A 12382-nucleotide genomic window follows, 5' to 3' on the forward strand; every position below is an offset into this window, starting at 1 on the left:
AGAGAGAAGAGGTTGGATGATGTGGAGGTAGTGAATCGGGAGGTGCAACGGATTAGCAAGGAGGAAGTAAGGACGGCTATGAAGAGGATGAAAAATGGAAAGGCCGTTGGTCCAGATAACATATCTATGGAAGCATGGAGGGGTTTAGGAGAGATGGCAGTGGAATTTTTAACCAGATTGTTTAATGGAATCTTGGAAAATGAGGGGATGCCTGAGGAGTGGAGAAGTGTACTGGTGCCGATTTTTAAGAATAAGGGGGATGTGCAGAGCTGTAGTAAATACAGGGGAATAAAATTGATGAGCCAGAGCATGAAGTTATGAGAAAGAGTAGTGGAAGCTAGGTTAAGATGTGAGGTTATGATTAGTGAGCAGCAGTATGGTTTCATGCCAAGAAAGAGTACCACAGATGCGATGTTCGCGCTGAGGATGTTGATGGAGAAGTATAGAGAAGGCCAGAAGGAGTTGCATTGCGTCTTTGTGGACCTGGAGAAAGCATTTGACAGGGTGCCTCGAGAGGAGCTGTAGTATTGTATGAAGAGGTCGGGAGTGGCAGAGAAGTACGTAAGAGTTGTACAGGGTATGTACAAGGGAAGTGTGACCGTGGTGAGGTCTGCGGTAGGAGTGACGAATGCATTCAAGGTGGAGGTGGGATTACATCGGGGATCGGCTCTGAGCCCTTTCTTATTTGCAATGGTGATGAACAGGTTGACAGACAAGATTAGACAGGAGTCCCTGTGGACTATGATGTTTACTGATGACATTGTGATCTGTTGCGAGAGTAGAGAGCAGGTTGAGGAAACCCTGGAGAGGTGGAGATTTGCTCTAGAGAGGAGAGGAATGAAGGTCAGTAGGAACAGGACAGAGTACATGTGTGTAAATGAGAGGGAGGTCAGTGGAATGGTGAGGATGCAAGGAGCAGAGTTGGCGAAGTTGGATGAGTTTAAATACTTGGGATCAACAGTACAGAGTAATGGGGATTGTGGAAGAGAGGTGAAAAAGAGAGTGCAGACAGGGTGAATTGGGTGGAGAAGAGTGTCAGGATTTGTGACAGATGAATATCAGCAAGAGTGAAAGGGAAGGTCTACAGGATGGTATTGAGACCAGCTATGTTATATGGGTTGGAGATGGTGGCACTGACCAGAAAGCAGGAGACACAGCTGGAGGTGGCAGAGTTAAAGATGCTAAGATTTGTATTGGGTGTGACCAGGATGGATAGGATTAGAAATGAGTACATAAGAGGGTCAGCTCAAGTTGGACGATTGGGAGACAAAGTCAGAAAGGAGAGATTGCGCTGGTTTGGACATGTGCATAGGAGAGATGCTGAGTATATTGGGAGAAGGATGCTAATGATAGAGCTGCCAGACAAGAGAAAAAGTGGAAGGCCTAAGAGAAGGTTTATGGATGTGGTAAGAGAGGACATGCAGGTGATGGGTGTAACAGAATAAGATGCAGAGGACAGAAAGCTATGGAAGAAGTTGATCCGCTGTAGCAACCCCTAATGGGAGCAGCCAAAAGAAGAAGTTTTAATCATTTTCCTCCTTTTATTTTTGATCAAGGAAAAAAATTATCATGAAAAATAACCTTAATTGCATATATCTTTTTTTTTTCTTTAGAATCCTCAACCTTCATCAGTAGGACAGAAGCAGCGTGTGTTCACAGGTGTAGTGTCAAAAATGCACGACTGTTATGGCATAGTGGATGAGGACGTATTTTTTCAATTGAGGTGAGTGGATGTTAAATACTCTTCACACTTTTTAAACTTAAGTAGGGTTCTGCTTAATTGAAACATGCTTTACTGTGAAAAATTCTGTGGAGATTCTGCTTAGGGATCAATTTTACTTACACATAGACATTTCTGTTAATTTCTTACCCTGTTTAAGTTATTTAATTAATTTAACGATTGTGTGCCTTATTATATCAATGGATGCTTACAATTACATGTTATGTATAGGGAGACCTAAATTGCACTTCATGTTCTTAATATAATTTCATTCTTGTTTGACGTTGTAAACTGCATTTAGAAGTCAGTGACAGTGTGAAGTTGTTTTTGTGAAAATAAAATGCTCATGCTCATTTTGGGGAGGGGAAGTGGATTGTGGGGAGGGGTGCAGGTGTGCACGGTAGAGATCAGTAAAGAATATGATAATGATAATTCTTTGCATCTTTAGTATATTAGGAGTACATCTAAAATGTAGCTACTAAAAGGCCACATCAGAACAAGTGTATTTTTAGGCGTGTTTTTGAAATGTTGTACAGTGTTAGCCTGCCCTATCACTATTGGTAAAATTTTCCAGGTTTTTGGTGCATAACAGCAAAAGGATGCCTCGCCACCTCTTTTGTGCTTAGGTCTTGGAATAATAAGTAGACCCCTATTAGAAGATATGAGGTTACAACTTGGATGTAGGGGGACAGGCACTCCAAAATATAGGAAGGACCAAGATTATTTAAAGCTTATATATCAGTAGCTGTGTAAGCCTAGAAACTATTGAAATTGTTAGAAAAAAAACTGAAATGTAGAGATGTCAGGAAATTGAAAGGAACTACTTTGGGCATTTCTCTCCTAGGAGGTTTCGTGTTGCCGACATGCCTGCATCATTTGTGTATTAGCGGCTCAGCGACTGTCTTTCTTCGGAGGTTTCCTTTTGCTGGTGTGCTCGCCTCGCTCATGTATTTGTGACGGGAAGAAAAGTAAAAGGGATACCATTTTGCCGACGTGCTGGCCTCGCTTGTGTATCCTCGGAGGTGGAGCCCTTACCCCGACTCCACCTCTCAGTTCTGGGCTGGACAGACAGACACACTTCCACAAGTAGATGTTTATGTATAAGAATAGTGGTAACCAGTGTAACCACACTAAAACTGATGAGATGTGCTCAGATTTTCTTTTTTTGATTAGGATTCTTGTTGTTACATTTTGAACTAATTGTAACCAGTTAATTTCTTTCTTAGGTAGTCCTGTTTGGAGTGCATTACCGTATCTTGCATTCTTATAAGAGGTGTAACTTGTGCGATGTTCCATAAGTGAAAAAATGCAGTCCTAGTAATCGGGTTGATGTGCAATTTAAAGTTTAGGTCACAGTCCATGATTTCATTGAAATTCTTTACCTCCTTGAGTTTAAATGCTATGTGTTACCTTCTTGACTTTAAATGCTAAATGCTATATCTAATACCCTCATTATTTGCATTTTGCCAACCACTAAGGTTTCGTTTTTTTTTGTTAATTAGCTTGAGAAAGATGGTACTTGTCCATTCAGAAATACAAGACATTGGATCAGAGAGGCTAGAGCATCATAGTTATCAGATGCTATAGATAAGCAAAGCTGCGTGTCATATGCATAGCTGTTCATCTTCTGTGTCAATATAATCTGGCCTAATGGAAGCATGTAGATTGAAAAAGGCAACAGGCCCAGAATAGATCCTTGTGGTACATCATATACAAAATTTTGGACTACTGAACTACTATTACCTCAACTAGCAAAGAATTTTCTACCTGTTAAATGAGACTAAAACCAGTTTATGACACAACCAGAGAGATCAAACCACTGTCTACGGTAATTTATAAGAATAATGCAGTCTGTGGTGTCAAATCCTGTACTCTGGTTTAAGAGAACAACACCAAATATGTGACCTGTGTCCAAGTTTACTAGTTTAACCAGTGAAATTTTTCAACTACTATTTGTTCTAAAACCTTACAAAAATTAATCAAGAATAGAATGCTTGTTTGAGTAATCATTTAACTGTAGAAACACTGCTTTTTCTAGAATTTTGCTTAAGATAGGATGGTAAGAAGTAGGTCTAAAGTTGTCAAATACAGAGGAGTCTAAATTATTTTTATTGAGCAGGGGTTTAACAACTGCAGTTTTTAGACAATCTGGGAAAAGCCCTGTTATGTAATGATGAGTTAACTATGTCACTATACACTATCATTAAGCACAATGAAAACTTCTTTGAAAAAGAGAGTTGAGACTGGATCAGGGACACAAGTGGAGGGTTTTAGTTGAGAAATTATTCTGAGGAGTTCAGGTAGACCTATTTGTGTGAAGGAATTTAATTCACTAAAAAGAGCATGCTGGTGTTTACCAGGATTAAGTTTGGAGGGATGTATTATATTACATCTAATATGTAAGCCTCGCACGTTTATCTAGAAGTTATCAAGAGGCTTTCTGCTGATGGAGCTGGAGAAGATGATCAACAGTTGAGGAAAAAATCTCTTGGATTTTCAGCATTATAATTTGTAATTTTAGGGAAGTAGGACTGCCTCCTAAGGCAAAATGTATTGTTATATTCAATTATATGTGGTGAGACACAAAAATAACCGGACTGGGCTTTGGGCTTTCCTGGAAAACCTTCTGGAGGTCGGCTGGACGTGAATCATAGAACTTTAGCCCCTCCTACATACCCTCTCAAACCACAGACCGGCTAGGTATATCCTGTGAATAGCCCAGTCAGTATTTGCACAACAATCACTACATGAGTTGCTGTAATAATGTCAGGTGAAAAAATCGAACAGAGAATCAACATCAAATTTCTAGCGAATTTTCTTTTTCCGTAAAGCACTTTTTGACTGGCAAAAACATTCCTGTCCTCGATCATCCTCCCTATTCGCCTGATTTAGCTCCCATATGATTTTTACTTGTTCCCGAAAATCAAAAGTGACCTGAAAGGAACACATTTTTCTTCAATGGATGAAGTGAAGACAAAAACAGCAAGCCTGTTGAAGAGCCTCAAGGAAGAAGACTTCCAGTATTGTTTCAGTTAATGGAAGATATGTATGGAGTGGTGTAACGATCGGGAGGGGGAGTATATAGAAGGTGGCAATGTTTAGAATGCTGTAATTCATCAATAATTTTTTTTTTTTTTTTTACCAATCTGGTTATTTTTGTGTTTCACCTCGTATGTATCTTCAATATTCCAAGTGAATGGTTAGTTTTCCTGCATTTAAGGTCAACTCTCTGTCATTTTTTCTTGAATTCAAGTCCTCTATGAGTCTTCCAAGGTATTTTAGTGCTGGAGGATTTTTCAGGGGCCACTATGTCAGCTGCAGACCTGAACTTTGCATTCAGATTTTCCCCCTTACGGGTTACATTGCAAGCTCTATAAAGGCGACTACATTTGGACTGATTCTTCAGAATATTAGCAAACAGAGAGGCTGCAAATTCTTCAGAATAATGTTTTTTAATGGTTTACTTCTCTTTAGCTGCAAATTCTTCAAAATAATGTTTTTTAATGATTTACTTCTCTTTAGTTCTAGTTATCAGTGTTTGTACATACACTAAAGTGCAGAAATTTTCAGATATACCAATATCCATGACCTGCTACACAAGAATTTTTAGTTCTTTTGATATTACTAAATCCAAGATGTGTCTACTTGTGTAGGCTGGCTGTCATGCTGGCTAAGATCAAAAGAGTGTAGTAACTTAATAAATTCTCTTGCTTTAGAGTCACACTGGTAATCAATATGAAAACTGAAATCGCTTACAATTAGGAACTTGTCATAGTTAATTATTGTTATAGATACCAAGTCTTAAAACCCCTTGAGAAAGATGCATTATATTTTGGAGGTCTAAATACAATCAATACGAGGAACTGCAACACTCTTTGAACCCTGGCAAGATACTCAAAAGACAGGAAAGTACCCAAAGTGGCTTTTTTTTTTTTTTTTTTTTTTTTTTTACAGTTTAAACGACTCAAAAAAAAATTTGCTTCACTGCTTCCTTTTTTACCTTGGAAAACTGAATAAACAAAATTGTAATTTGGAGGTGTTGCTTCAAATAACACTGCCATACACATTCTGCTGAGCCATGTTTCACTCTACGTAGTAATGTCTGTATTGCTGTCACTAATAGATTGTTAATTTAATAAGGCTTACTGGTTAACGCTGTAATATTTAGCAAAGTCACATAAGGTCTCAAAAGAGCAGAGCTGTATTGGAATGTTGGGGCATCTTGAAGTGGTAATTAGGTTATTTGTGTTTATACTGCTTTGTCAGGAGATTTTAGTTAAACTGTGGTCCTTTGTTGTATTTCTAATACAGTGCACAACAATAGATGAACCTTCTACAGAATTATTACATCTTAACATTGGGTTATGGTTAAATGTTTGAGTAAAACTATGTATTCAAGAAAGACAAATTACCTTTGAGATATTGTCAGAGAGGACCCGAGCTGTGAACCAATTTGGATGCAAGCAATCACATCTGTAGAAAATCAGTCTTTCCCAGAAAAGATCCTAGTTGTCAATGAAGCTAATGTTTTGTCTCTCTCCGAAGGCTCTCATCCAGGTGTTTAGGGCTAGGAGTCAACTGTAGGCTTCATACGATCTACGCAGCATGGGAAGTGGACCTGACACAGCTATTCTAGTTTCCCCTGTAATTTGGTGGGTTTGAAGTCATAATATAACCTAAAAAAGTATAATGACAAAGGCCATGATTTGGGAAAATATTACTTAAATATAAGCAAGAAAAGAAAAGTCACTTATTTACAGATCTGACATCATAATAAGTTTGATTTTCCAAATTTTGTCAAGGCACGTTTCCATCCATCCATCCATTTTCCAACCCGCTGAATCCCGAACACAGGGTCACGGGGGTCTGCTGGAGCCAATCCCAGCCAACACAGGGCACAAGGCAGGAAACCAATCCTGGGCAGGGTGCCAACCCACCGCAGACCTTTCTTTCCAGTAATAGCTAATTAAAAATGAGACGAATATTCCTTAAATTCTAATTATATTGAAACAGTTTGATTTGTGCAACCCATTGTTCATGCATTGGTCTCTGGCATTGATATACTCAGTTTTAATTTCTGCTTATAGCAGATGACCAGGTTAGTTTTTGTTGGTTCCCAAAGAGATTTTTTCTTGGATAATAACAAAATACAGTTAGTATGTAATTTTATGTTTCAGAAGATTAGTGCTCACTTTGAACTTTACCTAGTGGAGCATCTATTTTGTGTCAAGGGATTGAGCAAAAGCAATTACGAAGGAAGAAAATGATGGAGCAAAGAGAGAGTGCTTCCTTAATTGAGTTGCTTTTGTTTACTAGTTTTATACCTGTTTTTGTTTTATATCCCTGAAAGATAGACAGAGGTACATTAAGAAAACTTATTTATAAAGATGTAGAATTAGCAAGTTAGAAGCACTTTGGTGTGTTTATTTTTAGTTTTTTTTTATTTTATTATTATTTGTAATTAACACAACAAAGAGGATTTTTTTTAACTATAGTGATAAGTCAAAATAGCCGACTTTTCATTTAATGAATTATGGATTTAGTTGAAGTGTTTTGTTTATTACATTGAGGTTCTTAGATAGATGTATATCATGTATTTTCAATGTGTTTAAAACATTTATCTTGTGCTATCATCAGATTTACCAAAAGTTATAGTTTATTTCCTCTTGTTTCCCCAAAAGTATTTTCAGCTTACCTCTTTTCAACCCTTTTCTTTTCAGTGTAGTAAAGGGCCGACTACCACAAGTTGGAGAGAAGGTTCTGGTCCAGGCTATTTATTACCCCACTCAGACCTCAAAGTGGAATGCTCAAAAAGTTCAAGTCCTTAATAACCAGGTAAGTTCTGTGCTTGTAATCTTTCAGCTGATGAAGTTAGACATATTCAGTTTTTAACAGTATATCTCACTTTTTAAAGGCAATCAATAAGTTCTTGTATTCATAACAACAGTACAGTAATGTTTGCCTTACTGTGAAATATTTCTTATTTTTCCAGCCTCTGATAAAGTCCTTGCCATCCCTTTTGCCCACTATGGGTCAGGGCCAAAAGCAGGGAATTCTGGGTTCCAAGCCTCAACCCTTGTTACTGCAGACATCTTTAATACCACCATTATTACCAAATATTCAGCAGGCTCATCAGAAACGTAAGCTTTAAAGATACATATTTCAGTAGCGACTTTTAAATTTGTAAATTTTGCATTTATGTGAAACCATTTTTTTTTTTTTTTTTTTAATTAATGAGCACTATAAATAAGTTATTTATCATCTTAAAGAGACTTGAACTTGCTCCAGTACAGTTTCTAGGACACACTTAAATCCATTACAAAAGCATGTAGGGTATAGAATTTTGATGTGTGAAATCTTTTTTTTCATTTATAGCACAATTGTGTTGTCTTTCTTAAAGGAGTTTAGTATTATTAAAGACAAAATTATTTCTTCACAATCATGATATATATTAATATGCCACTTGAAATTGTGCTTGAAAGTGAAGTGGTTTTTATTAATTTTAAAAATACCTTCTGTATTATTGTAGTTTACTATAGGGCTTTATGGTACATGGGTACATAGATGATAGAAGAAGCCTTAAAACTTAACATCCACTTTGAAGCAGCAGAGGTTTTGATTTAAGATTACATGCCTTCCACATTTATAAGGCATCCTTGTGGTACTGGAAGGGAACTAGAAATAATTATTTTATTGGATTCTTGACATTATTTTCTTTAGGTAAGGGTATGTTTCTTGTGAGTTTGTCAACTTGTAATGGCCATCGTGGGTGGAGCTATGACAACCTGACACATAGCACCCAAGACCTTTTATTTTCTGTTATTTTACACAGCCTATGAAACCAGATGCCTGCCCGGTGGGAGCATAATGAAAAGAGCACATATATTTTTTGAGAAAGTCAAGCCACTATTTCGATGGCATATCTTGTGCACGTACAATTTAAAAACAAATGGGCAGGATGTGCGACAGAGCCAACTGAAGTGCCACAAACCAGTTATAACTTTTTTTTTTTTAATGTATGACGAGTTGTTCTTGATATCAATATGGTAATAAAAGATTTGAGCACTGTGTTTTTGAGTGAAAATTCACTAACACTGATGCCAAACACTCCATAAAGACATGGGGAGAACCTGTCTTTGTGAGGCAGAAATAACAGCCTACTCTGCCTTTGTTAAAACTTCTGTACTGAACTTAATCAGCTTCAACCTGAATAAACTTACATGAATTGACATTGCTAAATTGGCCCTATTGTATGAGTGTGTGTTCACACTGTGATACATAGCCAGGGATCGTACATAGTCCAGGGATCGTTCCTGCCTTGCATATATCCAGTGCTAGCTGAGATAGGCTCCATCTGTACTGCGACCCTGCCCTTGATAAGCGGGATGAATGCGTGCAACATCTGCTCAGTTTCTTTCACTTGATTGCATGCTACCTGTAATGCTAATAATTTCTGGGACTTTCTTTTTTGGTAAGCTGTTTGATTATACTTGCAATGTATTTCAAATTTTATGATATTTCTTAATCCGTCTTGTGTTGTGGTCCCCACAGAGTTTTCAGCATGCTGTTAGAAGTGCATTATATCAAAGATTGGGATGGGAGGTGGTTGAGGAGGAGGGAGTTTTTGGTGGCAGAGTGTGAGGTGCCCCAGCCATTTCTAGCAGGTACTTCGCGTGCTGAAACAGAAATATGCCCCAGTTGAAGCCCTGGCTACATGCCTGTTCAGTATTCTCTCTCACTGAAGCAGATATGTGCTTTTATCAATCCAGTGGCTATGTGCAGTATCTTTGTGAAATAAAGGGAAAAGCCTTAATACAGGAAAAGAACATAAACAATCTTGTGACTATTTTTCAGTTATTATTGTTTAGTTGTCTAATAAACAATCTTGTGACTATTTTTCAGTTATTATTGTTTAGTTGTCTATGGAACTGAGATAGAAATTCACATCTGGGCATCAACAGTTAATGTCAATACTGGGTGCTGAGCCATGATTTTCCAGGTGAATCTACTACCCGATTGCCCTGAAGGGTGCAGTACTGCTGCGGAGTAAGACAAACAGGGTAGTAAAGTCTCTATTTGCAGTATGTGTGTCTCAAGATGCTGATTAATACTATGTAACAGTTTTGGCTTGAAAAGTTTTAAGGCTTTTTCTGTCACCTTTTCTGTCATTGTGTACACTAAAGCCACATTATAAACGGCAAAAACAAGGTATTTTTACAATTTATAAAAGACACTTCCCTTTAAAACACAATTTCATGTGGCAAATTAATATATGCCATGATTGTGAAGAAATAACTTCGACTTGAAAAATACCAAATTTATCCTTTAAGCAGGTTTCAGCATGTATTCTATTGAGTTGTAATTTATAATAAGGTATCTGAAAAGAATTGTGTTCCGAATCTATTATTTGATTGTTTTACGCCTGCAAATATAGCAAAGGCTTTGATGATGTATGATATCCTATTACAGTGTGTGATCTAGAATGAATTTTCAGGATGACATTTTTGCACACTTTGGTAATTTTAGAAGGTTTGTTTTCTATGTAAGGGGAACCCACTTTAATGAAGCAAGGAAAAAAGTATGTAGACTATAAGAATACATACTTCTTTTCAGCCTGCCATACAGATAGATGGAAGGTTATTTGTCACCAGAGTACCATTTGGCTTTTTACAGAAGCTCTTTAAATAAGAAAATGCATACATTGATACTTAAATATAAATATATATATTCACACAGACAGTATGTTAAGAACAAACATCAGAATTACTAAAAAGAAAGAAAATTTAAAAAGACAATAAAGCTTCTGACTTGGCAGTCACAGTGAGGCATTATATGCAGGCATGTTGCCTTTGGTATATAGAAGCTCCAGCAGCATTTCTTGACTCTACTGATTAATTAATTGGCTGAAAGAATTCAGTGTTATAATGTGTCAGAGGAGGGATGTGTAGCATTGTTTATAATGGCACTCGGTTTTGTTTTAATTCTCTCTTTTGCGGCTACCTTCAGAGGTTACAGAGGGCATCTCATAACCGAACCTAATCTTTTAATTAGCTTGTTTATTTGGTGGGACTCTGTTGAAGTGATGTTACCAGCCAAGCACACCACAGCCTAAAAAATCGCACTGACCATCACAGAGCTGTAGAAGATATGAAGGATGTCACTACCAACATTAAAGGAGTGCAGTCTCTTGGGGGAAGAAAGAACCTGATCGGCCCATTCATATGTAGTTCCTCTGTGTTACAAGACCAGTCAAAGCTGTCATTGATGTGAACCCCCAAGTACTTGTAGCAGTGCACCACTTCTACATCAACTCCGTAAGTAGTGACTGGACATAGAGGCTCTTTGGTGCGTGAAAGTACAGTAACCAGTTTCTTGGTTTGGTAGATGTTAAATGCAGATAATTCTCTTTGCATGAAGAAACAAAGTTGTCCACCTGATTCCTATATTCTGTCTCATCCCCCTTACCAATATAACCCTTAATTGAAGAATCATATAAGAATTTCTGCAAGTGACAAGACCTGATGTTATATTTATAGACGTGGGTGTACAGAGTGAAGATAAAAGGAGACAGGACTGTTCCTTGTGATGCTCCAGTGTTGCTCACATTTGCATCAGAAACACAGCTTTTGAGTCTCACAAACTGCTGTCTGCCCAACACATAGTCCATTATCCAGGACACCATAGACTCATCCACCTGCATATCTCTGAGCTTATCCATTAATAAAGATAGCTGGATGGTATTGAAATCACTGGAGAAATCAAAAAACATAATCCTCATTGTGCTACCAGCTTAAAGATAGATAATTGCATCCTCCACTCCAGTCTTTGTCTGATAGGAAAACTGCAGTTGGTCTAGATGGTCTACCATGAGGACTTGTATAGTCCAGGACCAGTCTCTCTAAGGTCTCAATTATGTGAGACATAAGTGCCACTGGTCTGTAGTCATTATTTGAAGAGGTGAGTGCCTTCTTTGGAGTAGGAACAATGCAGTATGTTTTCCATAGCAGCAGCACTTTCTAGAGCCTTAGGGACAGACTGAACAGGTAACAGTGGATACCACAAAGTTGATTAACACAGGCCTTAAGAACTCAAGGACTGACTCATTCTTTCTGTATTTAAACCAGTATGGCAGATTCTTTTTAAAACCTGTTGAACATACTGTTCCAAGTATACAGAAACTCTTGCAAAATGGATCCTGTATGAGTTTAAAAAACATTAAAAAAGATGTTAAAGTTTAAATATTACAAATATAAAATTTTCAAATCAGATATAAAAAGGACTAGAAAAATATACTGTGAGTCAATTACTTATTATATTATCCAATATTTTTCTTTGCACACAGCCAAATCTTTTAAGTAGCAGTATAATGAGTTTATTATGTATTCAAATCTGATAATTTAAGATATTCTTTTCACACTCCGGTTTACAGCAAGGGCTAAGTAAACTGAGATGCAGTGTGTATTTTCAATGAAGGTGAACTCTTCCTCTCAATGAAGGTGAACTCTGCCTAGTTGCCTTTCATAAGAAAAGTAACATTTGTTTTTCTATTAAAGAAAACCAAGGGCTTTATCATAGTGCAGTAATCAAATTAATATGTTAACCAAACTTCTTTTTGATCTCTTTATGGAAAATAACTATGATTGCTTAATAATTTTAGATAAA

The 12382-nt window shown here is 37.3% G+C and overlaps 1 protein-coding gene across 2 annotated transcripts in view; it reads left to right on the forward strand.

The window, feature by feature from the left end:
* Positions 1-12382, forward strand: part of LOC114655331 (cell cycle and apoptosis regulator protein 2) — a 38205-nt gene that overhangs the window by 10224 nt on the left and 15599 nt on the right. For both annotated transcript variants that reach the window (XM_028806239.2, XM_028806245.2), the window contains exons 4-6: positions 1614-1723; positions 7441-7555; positions 7713-7860. In XM_028806239.2, coding sequence (XP_028662072.2) covers positions 1614-1723; positions 7441-7555; positions 7713-7860 — 373 coding nt within the window. The remainder of the gene's footprint in view (positions 1-1613; positions 1724-7440; positions 7556-7712; positions 7861-12382) is intronic.

The sequence above is a fragment of the Erpetoichthys calabaricus genome, chromosome 1, assembly GCF_900747795.2.
Source record: "Erpetoichthys calabaricus chromosome 1, fErpCal1.3, whole genome shotgun sequence".
Lineage (NCBI taxonomy): Eukaryota > Metazoa > Chordata > Cladistia > Polypteriformes > Polypteridae > Erpetoichthys > Erpetoichthys calabaricus.